Source organism: Gobio gobio (genome assembly GCF_949357685.1).
Source record: "Gobio gobio genome assembly, chromosome: 25".
Classification (NCBI taxonomy): Eukaryota; Metazoa; Chordata; class Actinopteri; order Cypriniformes; family Gobionidae; genus Gobio; species Gobio gobio.
Genome location: NC_137121.1, coordinates 6,449,052 through 6,474,237, shown reverse-complemented (window position 1 = coordinate 6,474,237; position 25,186 = coordinate 6,449,052). Strand labels below are relative to the sequence as shown.

The 25,186-nt window shown below is 40.5% G+C and overlaps 2 protein-coding genes across 4 annotated transcripts; one reads left to right on the top strand and one right to left on the bottom strand.

Moving 5' to 3' along the window:
- Positions 1-9: 9 nt before the first annotated feature.
- golt1bb (golgi transport 1Bb) lies at positions 10-8,827 on the top strand. The gene is made up of 6 exons (XM_079810393.1): positions 10-96; positions 174-319; positions 2,539-2,630; positions 2,717-2,895; positions 7,548-7,629; positions 7,725-8,827. Exons 1-6 carry the CDS (start codon positions 62-64, stop codon positions 7,761-7,763), a joined length of 573 nt encoding a protein of 190 aa, XP_079666519.1. The 5' UTR covers positions 10-61; the 3' UTR covers positions 7,764-8,827.
- Positions 8,286-25,186, bottom strand: ldhbb (lactate dehydrogenase Bb). Of its 3 annotated transcripts, none has more exons than XM_079810392.1 (9): positions 25,018-25,120; positions 24,752-24,858; positions 22,025-22,161; positions 20,058-20,175; positions 17,592-17,765; positions 17,330-17,503; positions 15,993-16,110; positions 15,590-15,713; positions 8,286-11,589 (listed from the first exon to the last, which is right to left on the bottom strand). In XM_079810392.1, the coding sequence occupies exons 3-9, from the start codon at positions 22,151-22,153 to the stop codon at positions 11,416-11,418; spliced, it is 1,011 nt and encodes a 336-aa protein (XP_079666518.1). In that variant the 5' UTR covers positions 22,154-22,161; positions 24,752-24,858; positions 25,018-25,120; the 3' UTR covers positions 8,286-11,415. The 3 variants fall into 3 exon arrangements, 2 of the variants coding, with proteins under 2 accessions (XP_079666518.1, XP_079666517.1); XR_013816028.1 differs by lacking the exon at positions 25,018-25,120 and having other exon boundaries at positions 9,087-10,957; positions 11,242-11,589; positions 24,752-24,801; XM_079810391.1 differs by lacking the exon at positions 24,752-24,858 and having other exon boundaries at positions 8,329-11,589; positions 25,018-25,186.

The following is a 25,186-nucleotide window of genomic DNA, read 5'->3' as shown; positions in this document are numbered from 1 at the left end:
ACTACATTTCCCAGCAACACAAACGGAAGCGACTAGGTTCATTCAAACGAACAAACTTTGCATGTTTTTTGCGTGGGAGTTGCATAACCGTGAGAGGTAGCAGTGAGCAAAAAGTTTATAATTAAATTAAAGTAATTAATAATAATAATGTGATTTATTTTAATTTTTTGCAGCGCGTCTGTGCGTCATTTCAGCCGTTTAAAGAATCTCTACGTGTTTCCGGTGTCGTGGCGATCACACACACTGAGCAGTTTTACTCATCAGTCAGTAAAGCAGCTGATACACAACACAAACATGATTTCGCTAACGGACTCTCAGAGTAAGTCACTTTTCCTGGATCTCTGCGTTATGATAATCTAGATAGAAATGTTGATAATGCGGCTTTAAAGCTGAGCGTGTTGTTGAAGTGATGAGAGGGAATGAATGAGGAGACACGGCCTGGCCTCAACACTTCAGTCTAATAGAGTTAAACTCTCATGAAGAATGGTGATACCATGGCAATATCACTGCTGATTGTGTTTATTTATTTCTAAAAGGGGCAGTGTACATTAATCAGCACTCATGAGTGTAAATGTGCCCAGATTAGCTGAAGGCTAATGTAATAACCATTTAATACTGTTACTGTTCTATGGTATAGAGTCTGGGAAACTACATTCTCTATTAGCTTTCTTTCTTGTTAAATGTCTGTCTGTGATGTTGAACATCTATCAAACACATCTATCTATCTATCTACCGTTTACCCACCCATCAATCTGTCTACCTACCCATCTATCTACCCGTCTACCCACCCATCTATCTACCCGTCTACCCACCCATCTATCTACCCACCCATCTATCTATCTGTCTACCCACCCACCTATCTACCCACCCATCTATCTATCTGTCTACCCACCGGTCTATCTACCCACCCATCTATCTACCCGTCTACCCACCCATCTATCTACCCACCCATCTATCTATCTGTCTACCCACCGGTCTATCTACCCACCCATCTATCTATCTGTCTACCCACCCACCTATCTACCCACCCATCTATCTATCTGTCTACCCACCGGTCTATCTACCCACCCATCTATCTATCTGTCTACCCACCCATCTATCTATCTGTCTACCCACCGGTCTATCTACCCACCCATCTATCTACCCGTCTACCCACCCACCTATCTACCCACCCATCTATCTACCCGTCTACCCACCAGTCTATCTACCCGTCTACCCACCCATCTACCTACCCATCTATCTGTCTACCCATCTATCTATCTGTCTACCCACCCATCTGTCTACCCATCTATCTATCTGTCTACCCACCCATCTATCTACCCGTCTACCCACCCACCTATCTACCCACCCATCTATCTACCCGTGTACCCACTAGTCTATCTACCCGTCTACCCACCCATCTACCTACCCATCTATCTACCCGTCTACCCACCCATCTATCTACCCGTCTACCCACCCATTTATCTACCTGTCTACCCACCCGTCCTTCTACCCGTCTACCCACCCATTTATCTACCTGTCTACCCACCCGTCCTTCTACCCGTCTACCCACCCGTCCTTCTACCCGTCTACCCACCCGTCCTTCTACCCGTCTACCCACCCGTCCTTCTACCCGTCTACCCACCCATTTATCTACCTGTCTACCCACCCTTCTATCTACCCGTCTACCCACCCATCTATCTGTCTACCCACCCATCTATCTGTCTACCCACCCATCTACCTATCTACTGTTTACCCACCCATCTACCTACCCGTCCACCCACCCATCTACCTACTCATCTATCTACCCGTCTACCCACCCACCCACCCATCTACCTACTCATCTATCCACCCACCCACCCATCTACCTACTCATCTATCTACCCGTCTACCCACCCACCTATCTGTCTACCCACCCATCTATCTACCCGTCCACCCACCCATCTATCCACCCGTCTACCCACCCATCTATCTACCCGTCTACCCACCCATCTATCTACCCGTCTATCTGTCTATCCACCCATATATCTGTCTACCCACCCATCTACCTGTCTACCCACTATCTGTCTACCCACCCATCTATCTACCCGTCTACCCACCCATCTACCTACCCATCTACCCACCCATCTATCTGTCTGCCCACCCATCTATCTACCCGTCTACTCACCCATCTGTCTACTCACCCATCTATCTCTATCTGTCTATCTGTCTGTCTGTCTGTCTGTCTGTCTGTCTGTCTGTCTGTCTATCTGTCTGTCTATCTGTCTGTCATGTTTTATGTCTCTCTGTCTCCCTCCATCCATCCGTCCATGATAGATATATTACCATGGCATTCTCTGAAGTGCTGTGAAGCATTATGCAAATATCATGGTAAATGGAAATATATTTTTTTCCAAAGCATCAAAAATAAGGAAAAGCTTTAATACAATTGCAGGTTGTACAACAGCATTACTTGTATGCTTAAGTATTTAATGTTAACCTCTCAAATATGACTCGTTTGCATGCTCTCTGTAGATGTGTAATTCATCTCTAATGAAGTCTGCTCTTGTGTTTGATCAGAGATCGGGATGGGGCTGACGGGTTTCGGCGTGTTTTTCCTCTTCTTCGGAATGATTCTGTTCTTTGATAAAGCACTCTTGGCCATAGGAAATGTGAGTGTGAATGGAGTCAAATGTGATGTGAATGCTCAGATTTGTGTCCTTGAACTGAACATGAATGTCGGTGTGTGTGTTTGTAGATCTTGTTCGTTGCAGGTCTCTCGTTTGTTATCGGACTGGAACGGACTTTCAGGTTCTTCTTCCAGCGGCATAAAATGAAAGCCACCGGTTTCTTTCTGGGAGGAGTTTTCGTGGTGCTCATCGGCTGGCCGATTGTAGGCGTCGTCCTGGAGGTCTATGGATTTTTCCTTCTTTTCCGGTGAGTTTGTTGTTGTTGCTGTTGCAGTTTCAACTGTAAGCAATGACACACATCCGAGTCCATGAGCCGGAGGGAAGTTAGCGAGTGAAAGGCATAAAACGCAGCCCTGGTTGTGACTCTGCGTCCCAATGTGCATGCTATCCATCCTAAATAGTATGTGAGATTAGAATAAGTGTGTCTCAAAGTATACTATGTTGAAAAGAATATGCCAAAAGTCCCTGCATGATCTACTATTTCCGCTAGATTTTTCGAAGTGTTGCTCCATGCACACACTAATGGCTGATATTACCCACAACCCATTGCACTTTGGAGGAGGATTTGGTTCAGAACTACAAACACTAATGTATTCCACAATTTTGACGTGATAGTATGTCCCAAAGCTTCTGCTACACACTCACAGGACGTGTTTACAGCTGGTATTAAGATGTGTTTTGGTCGATCGGATCACAAGTAGACGAGGGAGACACATTCCCGTTTACACCTGGTGTTTAAATCCGTCGCTTTTGTCCACTTTCATCCACTTCTGTCCTGATTTCTGAGGGGAGGGTCTATGGGCGGGTAAATGTATGGCCTTTTTCAGATCTTTCAGTCTAATGGACAAAGTAAGCTCACGCAATTTACATATAAACGCATCCGGAGATGACGGAAAAACACACGGAGAGCATCAGCTTTAGTTTCTGCTCTGACAGACACAAGACCAGCCGAACGCTGTGAGTGTGTGTTAGAAATCAGGGATGGAGAGAGAACATTGAGCTTGGTACGTTTTTCATCTTCAGACCAAACTTGGGTCTCCAGCCGACAAAGTTTAAATCCTGTCTGGTAGGGTTGTAACGATTTGACCAAAAATAAAAACCTTGATTAATTGAACATTTGACCTCGATTACGATTAATGAACGATTATTTTGCTGTTTTTTTTTTCCCCTCATAAGGTTTTTGAGTAAGTTCACTGATAAGGTTTGTACTGCAAATATTTTCTACTATTAAAGGTGGAATTTTTTTTTCTAATGAAAAAGTGCATTGTGATTTTAAAATACTTGAAGGAAACGGTTCACTTTCAGCAGTTATTATCTATGGAGCAGATTTCTGTTTGTTGTACATCAGATACAGATATACAGGGAGTGCAGAATTATTAGGCACGTTGATTTTCTGATCATATTTTTTTTCCAGGCACATTTGACCAATTCCAAACCACAGTAATCCTAATAACTACTATTAATTTAGTATTTAATAATGTATAAGTGATATATAATTGTTCATGAAGGCTGGAAATGAAAATCACCTTATATTCAGGTGTGCAGAATTATTAGGCATGTTTTCTTTTACAGATAAACTGAGCCAAAAAAGAGATTTAACTCAGACTGAAAAGTCAAAAAGTATTAAATGCCCATGAGAAGGATGCAATACTAATGCAATACTAGACATTGCAGTTAAGGCGTGACCATTGGACAGTGAAATGCTCGTTGGGTCAGCAGGATCTGACAAAAACATGTGGCGGAGAAAAGACACCTGTTAACCGCAAAAGAATTAAGAATTAAGGTGAAGAATTAAGGGTGAAACCATCAGGAACCCTTTAGTCTCCAGCGCCACCATTTTCCAGAGCTGCAACCTACCTGAAGTCTCCAGAAGTGCAGGTGTCAGGATCTCAGAGACTTCAGTTAGGTAAAGAATCCTAAAAAATGACCCCCACTAGATAAGAATCACAAGCTGAAGTGTTGTAAAATACATGAAGAAGGTTTTTTTATAGGCTTTATGGACAGATAGGTTGAGAGTGACTCTTGAAGGACCAGCACCACATCCTCTAGCACCACTGTTTGAAGAATCATCTTCCAGAATCTGGCAGTACGTTTTGGGAGTTCATTTTAGTCCATCCTGAAGTCCGTTTTGCAGAGATAGACTAAAAATGAACTCCCAAAACGTACTGCCAGATTCTGGAAGATGAATTCTTCAAACAGTGGTACTAGAGGATGTGGTGCTGGTCCTTCAAGAGTCACTCTCAACCTATCTGTCCATAAAGCCTATAAAAAAACCTTCTTCATGTATTTTACAACACTTCAGCTTGTGATTCTTATCTAGTGGGGGTCATTTTTTAGGATTCTTTTCCTAACTGAAGTCTCTGAGATCCTGACACCTGCACTTCTGGAGACTCCAGGTAGGTTCAGCTCTGGAAAATGGTGGCGCTGGAGACTAAAGGGTTCCTGATGGTTTCACCCTTAATTCTTCACCTTAATTCTTAATTCTTTTGCAGTTAACAGGTGTCTTTTCTCCGCCACATGTTTTTGTCAGATCCTGCTGACCCAAAAGAGCATTTCACTGTCCAATGGTCATGCCTTAACTGCAATGTCTAGTATTGCATTAGTATTGCATCCTTCTCATGGGCATTTAATACTTTTTGACTTTTCAGTCTGAGTTAAATCTCTTTTTTGGCTCAATTTATCTGTAAAAGAAAACATGCCTAATAATTCTGCACACCTGAATATAAGGTGATTTTCATTTCCAGCCTTCATGAACAATTATATATCACTTATACATTATTAAATACTAAATCAATAGTAGTTATTAGGATTACTGTGGTTTGGAATTGGTCAAATGTGCCTGGAAAAAAAATATGATCAGAAAATCAACGTGCCTAATAATTCTGCACTCCCTGTATTAGCGCAGTAGGCCTACATTACATTTATTTGAATGCATTAATGAGAGAGTGATTGTGTTTGTGAATTACTCATACCGTCTCTATTCATTATGAAGCTGTGGTTTGTACTTCAAACGGTATTCAAATGTATGCCTATAACGGTTGAGTTTCTAAGCTACTTTAGTGACTTTACTTTAGTCACAGCTTCTGTCTGAGTGTTCGTTTGTCAAAATATATCAGGCATTAGTTCAACATAACACACATCTGATGGTCGAAACTCACTTTAATGTTCAAACTGGCAGGGCTTAAACCACATACAAATGACAAAGCTTTGTGAGGATGCTGGTGATTGAGGTCTGCCTTCAGGGCGCGCGTGTTTTCAGAGACGCGACACGGCTCGGCTCTGTGTCACAGAAAAAAGTTGAGCCCTGAATGGAGAAGTTTTCCGTATTGTTGTTTTTGAATAGTTAACAATCGCTTTAAATGTTGAAACTGGCAAGCCTTTAAACGCATTTACTTGACAAACTTTATGAGCACGAAAGTGAAAGCAGCTTCGGGGCTTGCGCGCGCCGTCTGTGTGTGTGTGTGTGTGTGTGTGTGTGTGTCAGCGCGTAGGCTATAAGAACAGCAATTAACTAACCTGTTTAAACGGTGTAAAACATGCAGTTACTATAGTGATTCTGGGCATCTATAAACACAGATAACCGCTCTTGCATCTCTGTGTGCCTGCAAACTGCACTTGATGTGACTGACTGGGCGGAGTCACGTGAAAACCGAAATAACCGACATGGGAAAAATACGTCGGTTAGAGGTTCTGAATGTCGGTTTCACTTATTTTCCAATAAATCGTACAGCCCTACCGTCTGGCTAGTGTGCATCCCATAATGTTCACGCATTAGGTCAGTAGGCGGAGAGTATGTGGTCTTTTAGTGGCTGTTCGACCTCATGAGGGTTTACATAATGAAAGCAATCCGGTCGAATGTGTTTTCCACTACCTCTGGAAGTGGTCGAAAGTGGACAAGCTCAAAACGTTTTAGACCACCTTTATACCGGTGTCGTCCACTTCTGATCCGATCGACCAAAACGCCTCTTAACAGTGTTGGGGAAAGTTACTTTGAAAAGTAATGCATTACAATATTGCGTTACTCCCTTAAAAAGTAACTAATTGAGTTACTTAGTTACTTTTTGAGAAAAGTAATGTTACATTATTTTTGCGTTACTTTTTCTCACCTGGGCTGGGCTTGCTTTTTAGTTTTGTTTTTTATTAGCAAAAAAAGTCCTTTTTTGTGCAAATGTAAAGACCTCTTCATACCAAAATTGAAATAATAAGCCTCAGGCTGAGGTATAAATGTGCTGCCATTCTGGATAATGGAAGAATCTAGTAATTTTTGCTCATGGCTTAACTGAATCATCAAAGGTCAGCAGCACAACATTGGTCAATAAAGGTAGATGAAATGCATAAAAATATTTGTTCTATTTAACATTTATATATTTGAGGTTTGAGTACTCTGATTTTGCATTTGACTGATTTTATTCATTTTGAGGAGTACTGAATCTTTATTGTGCAAGTGAGATGAGTAAATGCTCACATTTAGTCTAGAACTACAATAACCATCATGTTCACACACAACGCCTCTGCACTTATTTTTCTCAACATGGGTTCACAAAAAGAGTACATGCGTTTAGGGCGTAGTATAAGTAGGCGAATTGGGACGCAGCATGAGTGAAACGGCCTGTCAAACAAGAACAAATGTAGGGCGGGGCTTGATTTTGTCCGTGGTGAATTATAGTTTATAGTCCGTGTATAGTTGTGGTTTGCTATTGGTGGATCTCATGTGAATGACAGGTGGCCCCGCCCTCACACCAGTAAACGCATCATCAGAGAAGTGATGTTGCTGCAAGAGGGTGGGGAAGCTATTTTGATTAAAGATTAAGAATTTTTCAAAAAATACGGATAATTTATAATACTGCAATATTCCATTGGTTGTATGGTGATTTTAACTGTGTGTCCGTCTGTTTTCAGGGGCTTTTTCCCAGTAGCGGTTGGCTTTATTAGGCGGGTGCCTATTCTGGGATCTTTACTGAACCTTCCTGGTATCAGTGGGGTAAGTCAACCACAGTTTTCCGACTCTTGACAGATACTTCAAATCCTGTAAAACGATTAGTTTTGACTACAGTGTTCTTCTTGTTTCTCTTTCAGCTAGTGGATAAAGTCGGCGAGAGCAACACCATGGTATAACGGTCAATGTGTTCTTTTAGTTTTCTATGAGTGGCTCATATTTATATTTGTCATAATGTGCTTCGGGCTCGGCGTCTTGCTGGCCAACCTCTCTGAACCACGGACGGGATTTTTGATATTTTACCTGTGAAGTGTTTTTTCTGGGACTGATAACCGAACCAAGTCAAGACTGTTGCTGCATCACGCGTCTCCCTCCAGGGGGCGACAGAGACCACTGCACCCCCAAATGACCACACGTTGAGCGGAAGATGAAGTTCCACTGGGTTCTGAATAAAGTCGTTACTGTTTTTTTTTATGTTTTTATGTGCCAACTGGTTTGTTTAGCTCTTTTTAATAATCAAAATCTTGAGGCTAATTGGGACTTTTTCCACATGAGCTCCACCTAGTGGAGCGGAGACTGTTTCATCTCTTCGTGCTCACCAGGAAACTCAGCAACCTGCGTGATATGCTGTTGCGATACACGACTGACTTGTTTAAGTATTTGTACATACTTGAAAATGTGAGACTAATATACATTTCTACCGACAAAGATCCTGTTTAATAAATGGATTATATCCTTGATGGTCCTGTTGCATCACATTTAAAGCCTTGTACAAGTGCTCAGTGCAAACATGGATATATTTGTAGCATTTGCTTTACATATTGCACTTCAAGATCAACATTTAGTGCATACATTGAGTAGTTCCTGAAACTAACAGTCATTTGGAAGAGTCACAATGTCAATCAAAAGTTCGGACACGCCTACTTCTTCTTTCACATTTCCTGATCAAACGTGACACAAATGATAACTTGAGTGTCTGGATTCCAGCTCTTCTCTGGACCAGTGTTGGGTGTAATTAATTACTAAGTAATTTCCATTGAAAAAGTTATGTATTACTCTTAATTTTCCCGCATTAAATACTTTATATAGAAAAGACTATAGAACAATTCTATATAAAATGGGGGTGCACGATATATCAGCCACCATATCGGCTGATATAAGTTCATTTTTAATGTTATCGATTAGAATAATTTATGCAATTGTATATTGTTTATTTTTAAATAAATAAGAGCAGTTTCATGTCTATCCTTGTATTGATCAACTGCTCAAGGCTGATATGGGAAAGTAATCCGATACTTTTTAGAAAGAGTAATCTGAAGTAATCTAATTACACTGTTGAAGATGCAATTAGTAGCTAGTTATTATTGACGTTTTTAGAGTAACTCACCCAACACTGATCTGGCCATTCATCAGCCGTCTAGAAGTGCATCATGGGATGCTTTTAAACACTGTTGAACATGTAACCTGGATGTTCTTCCGCTCCAATTAATGTTTTTTTTTTTAATAGAAAAGATTAGTTTTGCAAGGTAATTCAAATGTTGGCAACATTTATATGTGTCTACAAAGCTCATTTGAATAGCATAAACCGAAAGGTTTTATGATTATAAGAAACATCAATTTTAGTCGTGTATCCAAACTTTTGATTTGTAGTGTATAATATTTGCTATATTTCACCATACGCTTTCAGATCTGTTTTACATTAACAGTCAAGTGTGTGATTATTTTAAGTATGTAAATTCAGACCCCTAAATCATTTGATAGTACGATTTATACACTGCCCGACCCACAAACAAAAAGTCGCTATTTGGATTTAAAAAGGCAAATGCTTAAAGGTGCTGTATGTAAGTTTTTGACTGTACTAAAGCATAAAATCCCATAATATGTTTGCAGATATGTAGGAAACATGCTAAATTCACCTACTCGTTTCTCTGAAGAAAAGCTACAGACAGTTATTCTACTTTGAAATGTGCGTTCTGTGTGGGAATGTCTGTTTTTGTTTTGGTATGTGCGATGACACACGCCGCCAGTTTATCCAATAGTATTTCAACACCACAGGTTGCCAGTTGGAGGAAAACACATCGTATTGTTGCCATGGAAGCCAGCTTACAAACTGGGCAGAGATCGCAAATTCTACCCAACCTAAAAAGCATCCATCTAAAAATCTCAATGAACACGAGCATATTAAAACACGGAAAAATCAACTCATCAACTTACAGTGTTATCGGCTTTCAAATATAAGGAATTATCATTATCGGACAATTTTCATATCGATGCATCCCTAATATAAAACAATAGTGGATTTAACATCAAAATTGAATGTTAAAATTAGTGTTTTTAATGTAACCTTCTCCCTTTAACTAAAATCAATTGTAGATAATGCCCTTGAAATTGTAATTGCGATTATTCTATAGCATTACGCCTGAAAAGTCAAACCTACATTGGTTTGGTTTCTTTAAATACATAAAGTAAAAATATGCACAGTATTATAATGTTATACTAAAAATAAAAACAATGGGGGGAAAACAATGTGTTTTTTTTTCTTTCTACAGGTTATCTTAAGTACACAGAATAATATAAGTGGACTTTTTTTGTAATTGCGATTACATTTTATTGAACGATTACATAAGTGTGGCCTCCGTAATAGTAATCACGATTACAAATTCGATTAATTTATGCAATTGTTTATTGGAAATAATAAAGAGCAGTTTCATTTCTATCCTTGTATTGATCTGGTGACTCCGCATGCCGCCCGAAATCTAATGAAACACCACTTTTATGATTTTTGGGCAAACCATTCAAGTTATAAGCAAAAAATAATAATAATAATATCTTTTGACCAGTAGGTGGCGCTGTGCCAAATGCTTGTGATATTCTACGCCAAGTTTGGTCAGAATATAATAAAGCGTTGCGGCGATACAGCCTTATGTCTATTTGAACAAGTGCTACATAAAATTTGTTTACGCATTCATAAACACTTCGATTAATAACTTTTTGTTAGCATACGCACAACCGGCGCAACGTCATAGAATGTCTCTAAACAGATTCACGCCCACTTTTAGGGGAAAATAAACTAGACAAGATAAAATGTCATCATAGGGTTCAGTCGAATCGTCTTGAGCCACGGAATCAGAGGAAAAAACTATTTTCTAAAAATCTCAATGAACGGAAACACTAAAACGCGGATAAATCAACTTAAAGTGTGGCTTCCATTGTCAAATGCGCTCGTTCCTGTTGCGTGTTCTCAAAATGGCTACCCGCTTGAGCATCCAGTCTGAGGAGGAGGGGGCGGGGCAAACAATATTTTGAATTTGGACTGCAGTACCCATTTCAACCACTAGTCATTCTTACATACTGCACCTTTAAGAGTCTATGACTGGATCATTATTACAGTGATTGCATTATTACAAGATCTTGAGCCAATTTTGATGGAAATAAATGTTGTGATGTTACAATTTTTGGTCCAGATCTTGTATACAGAGTCCAGCACTCTGTAAAGTCTCCTCCAGCACATCCCATCAGTGAATTTAAGCTCTGGACTCAAGAGGTGAAAATGATCCTTCATGGTTGTTTAAGAAATGAAAAGAAGAACTGATGCCAAACATATAACACAATAAATCACTGCTATAATGATCCAATCAGAGACTCTTAAGCATTTGCCTGTTTAAATCCAAACTGATTCTTTATTGTCTGGACAGCGTATGTTTGCATTACGTAATACTAGGATATATAAAATAAAATAAAAATCAATCTTGACCCCCAGTGAACTGCTCACGGGCGTCTTGCAGCAGCGATCAAACATCGTACGCTGTGAGTATAACTCCTGATTGTGAGTTAGCGTGTCAGATCTTTGAGGTCTTTCTGGACGTGCCACAGCATGTCTGCGCTCTTCTTCAGCTGCAAGATCTCGTCGCTGGTCAGACTCATGTTGACCACGCTGCCCACTCCAGCGCTGTTCAACACACACGGCAGGCTCAGGTAGACCTCGTCACCGATCCCGTACATGCCCTGCAACACACACACCTTCATTCAGGGCTGGGAATGGGGTTCATTATGGTTTTACGGTTCACATTTTTGCCTATTAGAGGCTATTTAAAGGGATAGTTCACCCAAAAAAAGGACAACTCTGGTGAAAAATGAACCTAGGGGTAATTAACACATGGTTACCGAGTAGATCGTTCTCTGGGATGCGTTTTCATGAAAATCGAATGTAAAGAGTTTTATCTCTAAAAACAGATTAGCTTATAACGCTAGTCTATGGGGCATAGAATAAGTACAATTAAACCGCTAGTTAGTAACACTAACAAGGCCACACTAACACGGGAGCATAATGAGGGTCCCTACATGCAAACCGGAGCATTGAGAACTTTGTTTAATCAGAAGATACTTTATAAAGACACGCGTATACAGACAGGAGCCATCTTGGAAAATGGTTGAATAATCCGCCATCTCTTTAGTGTGTATCCTTTGGAAGCACTAGTCTCTGTTGCCTCAAAATTATTTTTATTTATTTATTTTCTCTGTTGCGTTCAGTGCTTTCTTCCGGAAACAACGGATCATATGAGATTCCAAGTCACAGTTCATCACTTAGCACAGCGTTCGTGGCTCGACTTGTCGAGTCTGTTTTCCAAGATGGCTCCTGTCTGTATACGTGTAATGTTCTGTCTTTATAAAGTATCTTCTTATTAAACAAAGTTCTCAATGCTTCGGTTTGCATGTAGGGACCCTCATTATGCTACCGTGTTAGTGTGAGGCTATTTTGAGCCTTGTTAGTGGTATTAACTAGCGGTTTAATTTGACTTATTCTGTGCCCCATATACTAGCGTTACAAGCTAATCTGTTTTTAGAGATAAAACTCTTTACATTCGATTTTCATGAAAACACATCCCAGAGAACGATCTACTCTGTAACCATGTGTTAATCACCCATAGGTTCATTTTTCACCAGAGTTGTCCTTTAACCGTGTCGTTCCAAACCCGCAAGAGTCGAGTCTCTTCAGAAACTTTGGACTAAACCGCTCAATTCATATGGATTAGTTTTATGATCTGTTTATGGTAGTTGAGTAGCTGTCAATGGAGAGATCTTTCATCAAAAAGATCTTCATTTGTGTTCTGAAGATGAAGGAAAGTCTCACGGGTTTGGAGTTTATGACAGAAATTTCATTTTTAGGTGAACTAGCCCTTTAATGCCACTGTGACAACATGCCCCACTGTAGCATTTAACGAATCAATTGTTTTTGTGAAAATGGTGGAAATAAAAATAAAAAATTGTGTCTATACAGGAAATTATCTTTCAAAAATAAACATTTACTGAAGTAAAGTGTGACAACTAGCCCTGGTCTCCGCTACTTCATTTAATCACAAAAATAATTACAACATTTTCTATAAATGTATATATACATGCATTATTGTTCAAAAGTTTGGGGCTGGTAAGATTTATTGAATGTTTTTGAAAGAAGTCTTTAAATAGACTTCAGTAAAAAATTTTTTTTTTAAAAATACAGTAAAAACTGTAATATTGTGAAATATTATTACAATTTACAATAAGTGTTTTCTATGTGAATTTATTGTAAAGTGTCATTTATTCCTGTGATCAAAGATGAATTTATCATCATTACTACAGTCTTCAGTGTCACATGATCCTTCAGAAATCATTCTCATATGAGGATTTGATGATCAAGAAACATTCATGATTATTATCAATGCTGGAAACAGCTTCATATTTTTGTGGTTAAGTTTTTTCAGGATTCTCTGATGAATAGAAAGTTCAAAGAACAGCCTTTATGAATCTTTTGTAACATTATAAATTATTTATTATTAAAAGTATTATTTATTTATAACTCTAACCCTGAACTGTTAGTGTGTGTGTGTGTGTGTGTGTGTGTGTCTGTGTGTGTGCTTCTGTGTCTGTGTGTGTGCTTCTGTGTGTGTGTGTGTGTGTGTGCTTCTGTGTGTGTGTGTGTGTGTGTGTGTGTGTGTGTGTGTGTGTGTGTGTGTGCTTCTGTGTGTGTGTGTGTGTGTGTGTGTGCTTCTGTGTGTGTGCTTCTGTGTGTGTGTGTGTGTGTGTGTGTGTGTGTGTGTGTGTGTGTGTGTGTGTGTGTGTGTGTGTGTGTGTGTGTGTGTGTGTGTGTGTGCTTCTGTGTGCGTGTGTGTGTGCGTGTGTGTGTGTGTGCGTGTGTGTGTGTGTGCGTGTGTGTGTGTGTGTGTGTGTGTGTGTGTGTGTGTGTGTGTGTGTGTGTGTGTGTGTGTGTGTGTGTGTCTGTCTGTATGCGTGTATGTATGTGTGTGTGTGTGTGTGTGTGTGTGTGTGTGTGTGTGTGTTTCTGTGGACTGGTCATCCCTATGTTATGGGGACAAAATGTCCCCACAAAGATGGCAATATCCATTTTTAGGTCCCCATGAGGAATATAAATCAGACTAAGTGATGTTTTTTGAAAATGTAAAAATGCAGAATGTCTCCTGTGATGGGTAGGTTTAGGGGCAGGGGCAGTGTGTGTGTGTGTGTGTGTGTGTGTGTGTGTGTGTGTGTGTGTGTGTGTGTGTGTGTGTGTGTGTGTGTGTGTGATGGGTAGGTTTAGGGGCAGGGGCAGTGTGTGTGTGTGTGTGTGTGATGGGTAGGTTTAGGGGCAGGGGCAGTGTGTGTGTGTGTGTGTGTGTGTGTGTGTGTGTGTGTGTGTGTGATGGGTAGGTTTAGGGGTAGGGGCAGTGTGTGTGTGTGTGTGTGTGTGTGTGTGTGTGTGTGTGTATGTGTGTGTGTGTGTGTGTGTGTGTGTGATGGGTAGGTTTAGGGGCAGTGTAGGGGGATAGAATATACAGTATGTACGGTATAAAAACCATTACACCTATGGAAAGTCCCCATAAAACATGAAAACCCAACATGTGTGTGTGTGTGTGTGTGTGTGTGTGTGTGTGTGTGTGTGTGTGTGTGTGCGCGCGTCTGGGTGTCTGTGTGTGTATGTGTGTGTGTGTCTGTCTGTCTGTGTGTGTGTGTGTCTGTCTGTATGCATGTATGTGTGTGTGTGTGTGTGTGTCTGTGTGTGTGTGTGTGTGTGTGTGTGTGTGTGTGTGTGCGCGTCTGTGTCTGGCTGTGTGTGTGTGTGTGTGTGTTTGTGTGTGTGTGTGTGTGTCTGTGTGTGTGTGTGTGTGTGTGTGTGTGTGTGTGTGTGTGTGTGCGTCTGGGTGTCTGTGTCTCTGTGTGTGTGTGTGTGTGTGTGTGTGTGTGTGTGCATCTGGGTGTCTGTGTGTGTGTGTGTGTGTGTGTGCATCTGGGTGTGTGTGTGTGTATGTGTGTGTGTGTGCTTCTGTGTCTGTCTGTGTGTGTGTGTGTGTGTGTGTGTGTGTGTGTCTGTGTGCATCTGGGTGTCTGTGTGTGTGTGTGTGTGTGCATCTGGGTGTGTGTGTGTGTATGTGTGTGTGTGTGCTTCTGTGTCTGTCTGTGTGTGTGTGTGTGTGTGTGTGTGTGTGTGTGTGTCTGTGTCTGTGTGTGTGTGTGTGTGTGTGTGTGTGTGTGTGTGTGTGTGTGTGTGTGTGTGTGTGTGTGTGTGTGTGTGTGTGTGTGTGCGTCTGTGTCTCTGTGTGTGTGTGTGTGTGTGTGTGTGTGTGTGTGTGTGTGTGTGTGTGTGTGTGTGCGCATCTGGGTGTCTGTGTGTGTGTGTGTGTGTCTGTGTGTGCATCTGGGTGTCTGTGTGTGTGTGTGTGTGTGTGTGTGCTTATGTGTCTGTGTGTGTGTGTGTGTGTGTGTGTGTGTGTGTGTGTGTGTGTGTGTGTGTGTGTGTGTCTGTGCGTGTGTGTGTGTGTGTGTGTGTGTCTGTGTGTGTGTCTGTGTGTGTGTCTGTGTGTGTGTGTGTGTGTGTGTGTGTGTGTGTGTGTGTGTGTGTGTGTGTGTGTGTGTGTGTCTGTGTGTGTCTGTGTGTGCGCGTCTGTGTGTGCGCGTCTGTGTGTGCGCGTCTGTGTGTGCGTGTGTGTGCGTGTGTGTGTGTGTGTGTGTGTGTCAGTGATGCTGTACGGACCTTCACCATGGTGCAGACGGGATGGACTCGGTTCAGGTTCTTTATGAGACTCTCGGTCAGGTCGGCCACACTCAGGCCGATGGCCCAGTTGGTGTAGCCCTTCAGTCGGATCACCTCATAGGCACTGGTGAACACATGATCACAGGATCTTTACAGGCACACACACTTCTGTCTGAACGCATGTTTCAACCAAACTGAATTACAGACGATATTTATTTGTGAGATGATAACTAGACATCAATCATGCAATGCAGTGGGAGTCACGTGTGGTCAGTGTCGCTTACTATTTGAAATGTTTATTATTCCATACGGCATACGATTCACATCTTTAATAAACTGCATGGTATGTATTTGGGATCATTTAATGAGGATTAAGGACTAAGAGATGAACTCATAGACGGACCTGTCCACGACCTTCTTGTGTGTCTCTCTCCAGTTCTCTCTGTCCGTGTCTTTGCCGATGTCGGGATTGAGGGTCTGCAGACTGACTCCTGCCACATTAGTGCCGCTCCAAACAGCAACTGCAAAACAAACAGAGACCACGAGTGCTTGAATGATATGACAGTCTCAAAATTTGATGGCAATATTTATGTTTTGTTTTTATATATTGTATGTTTATTGTTAACAAATAGAATGTATTTTAAAAGACATTACATTTTACAGTTTATATAATTATATTATTACTTATTATTATTATATTTTAAATAATAAATATTAATGGTTTTAATAATTATATTTAAAACATTTATTATATTAATTATAATTTATAGAAATATAATAATACTATAAATAATAATTATCTGTACTATTAATAAATAATAATAATAATCAAATATTTAAATATATTCTTAAATAATAAATATTAATAATTATTATAATAATCATTTTATTATTTATTATATTAATTATTTTTAAAATAATTTTGTATTTATTATACGAATTATTTTTTTAATAATTTTGTATTTATTATATGAATTATTTTTAAAATAATTTTGTATTTATTTTAATTATATATATATATATATATATATATATATATATATATATATATATATATATATATATATATATATATATATATATATATATATTAATAATTGTATTATTATATTAATAATAAAATATATATTTTTTATTTATTTATATATATATATATATATATATATATATATATATATATATATATATATATATATATATATATATATATATATATATATATAAATAAAATATATATTTTATTATTTCTTATTATATTTTTAAATTAATAAATATTCATTATAATTATTTTAATAATAATAATTATATTATTTAGGATATTTTTGTTTAGTATTTATTTTTATGTAAAAAAATATATATATTTATTTTAAAAATGCATAAGAATTTGTATTATTTTAATAATATTTTATTATTTGTTATTAAATATTATGTACACAATCTATATACATTTTTAATAATACTAATTAATAATGTTATTATTTTTTATTTTTTCATATATTTTATTATTACTCATTTATTTATATAACATTATAATTTAATTATTATTTAAAAAAAATTGAGTACTTTATTTATAGCCATTTTTTATAACAAAATATGCAAAAATAGACAACTGTATATTACATTATAATTTAATTATTATGACATTTTACATTATTTATAGAAATACTGTACACTAAGTAAATATTTGTACTAATATATTCACCCACACACACATTATTATATTTGTGTGGACAGTCTCACCGCTGGAGTCTCCGTGTTCTCCCAGAATCCACCCGTTGAAGCTGCTGGGGTGGATGCCCAACCTCTCGGCCATCAGGAACCGAAAGCGAGCCGAGTCCAGGTTGGTTCCGCTGCCGATGACGCGGTGCTTCGGCAGGCCGCTCAGCTTCCAGGTCACATAGGTCAAAATGTCCACTGTATGGGCAGAAAAACAGTGCGTTATAAAAGCAAATAGAGTCTGAGATGTGTGATCGTGTGTGTGTGTGTGTGTGTGTGTGTGTACCTGGGTTGGACACCACGATGAGGATGCAGTTGGGACTGTATCTGATGATCTGAGGGATGATGTGTTTGAAGATGTTGATGTTTCTCTGCACCAGATTCAGTCTGCTCTCGCCCTCCTGCTGACGAACGCCTGCGGTCACCACCACGACACGAGAGTTGGCCGACACAGAGTAATCTAAAGGATACAACATTTCACAATGCAGCATTTTAGTTCTCTTTTGAAAGAAAACTCCCAAGCAACCATACGCACAACCGGCGCAACGTCATAGAATGTCTCTGAACAGATTCACTCCCACTTTTAGGGGAAAATAAACTAGACTCCCATAGACTTCAATACAAAATAGCGGCACAAAACAACGTCCATACACAGCCGGTCGGCTTGAATAACTTAAGAAATCACCAATATTAAACATGTCAAGTGATTATATGTCCAGCCTGCTATAGAGCGTGAAAGATACATCCACACACTTCATTTGGTCAATTAAAAAAACATGTCCCTTCATTCTCCCAGCGTCAAATTGGTGTAACAACCCCACCCAGTGGCCAGAGGACATTTACTCGTCCCTCATCGAGTCACCAGGTCAGCCACTGAATGATTTAACTTCGTTTTTGAATCATGAAGTACGAATGATGCTATCGGAAGCTAAATCAGGCTAGTTGTGTGGCTGGACAGAAAAGTGCTCTCAGTACTCTAAATATAAAGACATAATATATACATTTAAAGATGTTTACTTGCAAAAACGGAGTAAAATCATTCACTTGTTACACCAATTTGACGGAGGGAGAATGAAGGGACATGTTTTTAAATTGACCAAATGAAGTGAGTGGATGTTTCTTTCAGGCCGGCTGGACATGTAATCACTTGACATGTTTAATATTGGTGATTTCTTAAAGGGATAGTTCACCCAAAAACGAAAATTTGATGTTTTTCTGCTTACCCCTAAGGCATCCAAGATGTAGGTGTCTTTGTTTCTTCAGTCACAGGAAGTGATGACGGTCTGGAGAACTGAAGTGTTCGTCTGATATGAGGTGATATATTTGGATAAATATCGTTGGGTTTCTCTCAGAAACCGATCGTTTCGTGTCTTAAGACATCAATGTGTCGCCACGAGCCGCGGGGTTTAATTTGAAGTTGTCTGTCCATGTTTTTTTTACTCTAATAGAATTCGACCCCATTGACAAGCATTACATGAGTGACACACAGCAACGGTTGGAGTTAAAAATCTTCATTTGTGTTCTACTGAAGAAACAAAGACACCGACATCTTGGATACCTTAGGGGTGAGCAGAAAAACATCAAACAACGTTTTTGGGTGAAATATCCCTTTAAGTAATTCACGCTTGCCGGCTGTGTACTGACGTTGTTTTGTGCCGCTATTTTGTATTGAAGTCTATGGGAGTCTAGTTTATTTTCCCCTAAAAAGGGGCGTTTACGAAATTGACAGTTAAAGTCGGCGTGAAACGGAAGTTGAGATCGTCTTTTTCTCCTTATTGTGACGTATATCCAAGTGAAACGGCTTCTGAAATTAAAAAAATGTAGGGCGAGGCTTGATTTCGTCCTTCAGGAATTGATTGGATTGTTGGAAGTTGGGCGTTGCTAACAAAATGGAGGCAGATCTGAATGCCAGTTTGCACTCAGTTGTGGAGAAAAACTCGATCTATCTCTTAAATAAATGTATTTTCTCTCTAAATCTTACATGTTACTGAGCATATTTCCTCACTTTTCGCTGGTTTATGCTACAGATTTCACTCATTTTAAGCCTTTTATGGCTTTATTTCTATAAAACTTTTTTCTCAGCTCTCCCTTATAAGGAGAGCCGTAAGAGCCGTCACGACAAGCTGTTCATTTGACTATATTGAGTAATTTTTACATAAAAAAAGCTTTTATTTCTAATATATTTCTCTCTTTTTGCCTCAAGTCCTTCCTGAAGAAGGTATTGTGTACACCGAGAAAAATGCAGCTAACCACCATATTGCTACGATCAGTGACAGGTTTCTGAGAGGCGGTGCAGAAACGAGACAGAGAGCGATAACCCCGCCCTCGCGCCATAGCCCCGCCCTCACGTCATAGCCCCGCCCTCACGTCATAGCCCCGCCCTCACGCCATATCACATTACCGGGAGAGAAGAGAAGTCGTTTCAATGGGGGAGGGAAAGTTAACGTATTTGATTAAAGATTATAAGGCTAAATGATTTTTTAAAAAATAATGAAGTGCACAGATAAATCAGTTATAGTAAACACTACAACGTTAAATATAAAAATACGAATTTTAAAATTTGATTTCATGCCGCCTTTAAGCTCCCGGATGTGCCGGTAGTCCGTTTAACATAACATACAACAAAACATATCAACAACTGTATAGTAACACCCTGGCAACCACCGGCAAGTAACATAGTGGCGAGTTTTGCCTGAGTGAGTAACATCCACTGCATCATTGAGGAGTTGAGGTGTCAGATGAAGTGTGCTACCTTTGCCTGAGACGATCTTGGGCGTCTTTAAGAAGAGGCTTCCATGCTGTAAGTCCATCATCTCCCCCTTGAGTTTATCCTCGACCACATCCACCAGCGCCAGCTCGTCCGCCAGCTCCTGCAGACACCAGAAAATTCAAGAAATCACTCGAGTTTGCATATATAAATCTATACACACACACACACACACTATATTGCCAAAAGTTTTGGGACGTCTGCCTTTACATGCACATGACCTTTAATGACATCCCATTCTTAATCTGTAGGGTTTAATATGGAGTTGGTCCACCTTTTGCATCTATAACAGCTTCAGCTCTTCTGGGAAGGCTTTCCACAAGGTTTAGGAGTGTGTTTATGGCCATTCTTCTAGAAGTGCATTTATGAGGTCAGGCACTGATGTTGGACGAGAAGGCCTGGCTCTCAATCTCCGCTCTAATTCATCCCAAAGTTGTTCTATCGGGATGAGGTCAGGACTCAAGTTCCTCCACACCAAACTCGCTCATCCATGTCTTTATGGAGCGACGCTTTGTGCACTGGTCATGTTGGGACAGGAAGGGGCCGTCCCCAAACTGTTCCCACAAAGTTGGGAGCATGAAATTGTCCAAAATGTCTTGGGCCCTGTCCCAAATGGCACTCTAAACCCTCACGGCCTTTCTCAGAGTCCGCACTTTCACAACGTAATGTCGCTTTGACTGCCGGGTAAAAGTCCTCTGTGTAGCTCGTGAACTTGCGGGCTCCGCTGAAGTGTGCATCGAGGGCGCATAGCAGCCGAAAGGGAGCACTCACTAGCACTCTTCTTTAAGCGTAAATGACAAATCGGACACTCTATGGTCTTGTGGACTTACAATGGTGCGTGTCCGTTAAGCCTACAAGACCGAAAGTGCACATGAAGTGTGCCATTTGGGACAGGGCCTTGGTATGCTGAAGCATTAAGAGTTCCTTTCACTGGAATTTAGGGGCCAAGCCCAACCCCTGAAAAATAACCCCCACACCATAATCCCCCCTCCACCAAACTTTACACTTGGCACAGTGCAGTCAAGCAAGTCTTGTTCTCCCGGCAACCGCCAAACCCCGACTCGTCCATGGGATTGCCAGACAGAGAAGCGTGATTGGTCACTCCAGAGAACACGTCTCCTCTGCTCTAGAGTCCAGTGGCGGCGCACTTTACCCCACTGCATCCCACACTTTGCATTGCACTTGGTGATGTAAGGCTTGGATGAGCTGCTCGGCCATGGAAACCCATTCCATGAAGCTCTACACACTGATCTTGAGCTCATCTGAAGGCCACATGAAGTTTGGAGGTCTGGAGCTCTTGACTCTGCAGAAAGTTGGCGACTTCTGTGACCCTCAGCATGCGCTGACCCCGCTCTGTGATTTTATATGGCCTGCCACTTCGTGGCTGAGTTTCTGTTGTTCCCAATTGCTTCCACTTTGTTATAACACCACTAACAGTTGAACGTGGAATATTTAGTAGTGAGGAAATGTGCCGAATTGACTTATTGCACAGTATTGGAGGAGCGTCCTAATACTTTTGGCAATATATATATATATAATATAAGTGCTTATATACTTATATTATAATATAATCTAAGTGAATCTCACATCATTGGCCAATACAGGTTCTCTTTCAAACTCATTTTATTTTTGTCCTAATTTATTTATTTGTCAACCTGTCAGATTGGCTCATCTATGTTTGTGCTGGCCGTGGTTCTTCACCTTTAGTCTAACTCGACCAAGGGATCAAAGTCAAGCGGAGACAAACACGGCCTAAATCTCCTGAAAATGATTGATATTGTGACCCACTGACTTACTGACATCATCAGCACGGGCTAAATGTTCATACCCTCTTGTACAATCAATAAACAAACACAGAATTTGTCCAGGAATATGTTTGTGCTTTGGTCTCAAAGTCCTCGTTATGTTGGCGAGTACAGCCTGTGGATCAGTGACTTGTTTTGCAGCCTCACCCGCAGCAGAATGCTGACCGCACAGGCCATGCCAACCTGGCCCACGCCCACCACCGTCACTTTGTTCCTCGGCGGTTCAACCGGCCCTCTGAACAGAGGAGTGATGAGCTTCTGCAGAACTGATGCCATATTCAACACTGCAGGGGAAGAAAAACATCAAATCAGTGCACTCACACACACACGCACACAGGGGGTTTTTATGAAATGTTAGGACATTCCATAGGCGTAATGGTTTTTATACCGTACAAACCGTATTTTTTATCCCCCTACACTGCCCCTGCCCCTAAACCTGCCCATCACACACACACACACACACACTGCCCCTGCCCCTAAACCTACCCATCACACACACACACACACACACACACACACTGCCCCTGCCCCTAAACCTACCCATCACACACACACACACACACACACACACACACACACACACACACACACACACACACACACACACACACACACACACACACACACACACACACACACACACACACACACACACACACACACACACACACACACACACACACACACACACACTGCCCCTGCCCCTATACCTACCCATCACACACACACACACACACACACACACACTGCCCCTGCCTCTAAACCTACCCATCACAGGAGACTGCACAGTTTACTTTCTGTGAAAAAAACCTCATTCTGTGATTTATAAGCATTTTGAAAAGTGAGGACATGGGGAACGTCCTCATATTTCAACCTCTTTTTGTAATACCCATGTCATTGTACACCATTTGTGTCCTGATATTTCACAAAAACATGCCCACTCACTCACTCACACACACTCAAACACACACACACACACACACACACACACACACACACACACACACACACACACACACACACACACACACACTCTCTCTCACTCACTCACACACACACACACACACACACAAACACACACTCAAACACACACACACACACACTCAAACACACACTCTCTCTCATACACACTCAAACACACACTCTCTCTCATATATACTCAAACACACACGCGCTCAAACACACACTCTCTCTCATACACACTCAAACAGACACTCTCTCTCATACACACACACTCAAACACACTCTCATACACACACAAACACACATGCTCAAACACACACTCTCTCATACACACTCAAACACACACACGCTCAAACACGCTCACACACGCTCAAACACACACACACACACACACACACACACGCTCAAACACACACACACACACACACACATACTCTCTCGCTCACACACACACAAACCGTCTCTCACACACACTCTCTCTCATACACACTCAAACACACACTCTCACTCATACACACTCAAACACGCTCAAACACACACACACACGCTCAAACACACACACACACACACACACACACACACACACACACACACATACACACACTCAAACACGCTCAAACACACACACGCTCAAACACACACATGCTCAAACACACACATGCTCAAACACACACATGCTCAACACGCTCAAACAAACACAAGCTCAAACACACACAAACACAATCAAACACACACACACACACGCTCAAACACACACATGTTCAACATGCTCAAACAAACACAAGCTCAAACACACACAAACAAACACAATCAAACACACACACACACGCTCAAACACACACATGTTCAACATGCTCAAACAAACACAAGCTCATACACACTCAAACACACACACACGCTCAAACACACACACACACACACACACACGCTCAAACACACACACACACACACACACACACACACACACCCTCAAACACACACACTCAAACACACACACGCTCAAACACACACATGCTCAAACACACACATCCTCAACACGCTCAAACAAACACAAGCTCAAACACACACAAACAAACACAATCAAACACACACACACACACACACGTTCAACATGCTCAAACAAACACAAGCTCAAACACACACAAACAAACACAAGCTCAAACACACACAAACAAACACAATCAAACACACTCATGCACACGCTCAAACTCACACACTCACTCATGCACTCGGACACTCACTCACACACTCACGTACTCACACACACAAACACACACAATTTTCGTTACTTGAAATAAAATAATAAACATGTTATTCCCGCTAGTTGCCCAGGAAACATTTCTCATTTGCATTTAGTTGAACTAGATGTACTAAAAAAACTAAACAAAAAACTGAAATAAAATCAATAAATACATTATTACAATACATTATTTTATTTTTTTAACTAATAAAAATGACAAGAACACAATTAGTCAAATTAATTCTTAATTAACAAAAAAAATATGATTTAATTGATACTGATAACATGCTTCCTCTATAGACTACTCAATATAATATTCTATGAAAAATAATTGTCTAAAAAGTAATTCAAACAAAACAGAGCTATTCAAATTTGCATACTGAGGTAGGTCAGATGAATATTTTAAAGAATTTGAAAGGAAAATAATTTGTGGTGAAGCGAGCATGTTGGTTAAATTAGTCCCAGATTAAGTTCTGCCCAAACAACCTCTAACCCATGTGGATGATTAAACACCTCACCAAGCAACAATTCCCAAAACAAACACTGTCCTCAGATATCTCATTATAACACACGCACACACACACACACACACACACACACACACACACACACACACACACACACACACAGATGATACAGGCCTAGCATGTGGCCCAGTAAGATCAGCTCACCGGTACAGATGATCTTCAGTCAATCACACAAGCATCAAGAGATGTGCAGTAATGCAGAGCCTGCCTCATGTTTATCAGTGCGGGTCTGTATCGATCACAGGACACTCCTCCGGGCATGAGGACACACACACACACACACACACACACTCAAACAAACTGTCTCTCACGTAACGCTGCTCTCGTTTCCACTCAAGGTCATTTAAGACTATATGTTGTCATTAACACACACACACACACACACACACACACACACACACGTCTCTTACCGTGTCTGTAGAGGCTTTGCGCGCCCAGGTAGAGATACCACCATGACACCAGCATGTTATTGTTATTGTTATATATGATATGGCGCACCGTCTTCTGCAGTCCGTGCCCGCTCCTGTGCCAGGCTAATGGAGTTACTGTAATCCGCTGCCATCTGCTGTACAGCCGATA

Excerpts from the sequence above, each read along its gene's own strand:
- golt1bb (XM_079810393.1), top strand. The coding sequence starts at position 62 with ATGTTTTTTGCGTGGGAGTTGCATAACCGTGAGAG. Across the intron at positions 320-2,538 it reads TTCGCTAACGGACTCTCAGA|AGATCGGGATGGGGCTGACG; the intron begins GTAAGTCACTTT and ends GTGTTTGATCAG. Across the intron at positions 7,630-7,724 it reads ACCTTCCTGGTATCAGTGGG|CTAGTGGATAAAGTCGGCGA; the intron begins GTAAGTCAACCA and ends TTTCTCTTTCAG.
- ldhbb (XM_079810391.1), bottom strand. The coding sequence starts at position 25,072 with ATGCTGGTGTCATGGTGGTATCTCTACCTGGGCGCGCAAAGCCTCTAC. Across the intron at positions 17,504-17,591 it reads CATCGTGGTGTCCAACCCAG|TGGACATTTTGACCTATGTG; the intron begins GTACACACACAC and ends CTGCCCATACAG. Across the intron at positions 16,111-17,329 it reads AGAACACGGAGACTCCAGCG|TTGCTGTTTGGAGCGGCACT; the intron begins GTGAGACTGTCC and ends TTTGTTTTGCAG.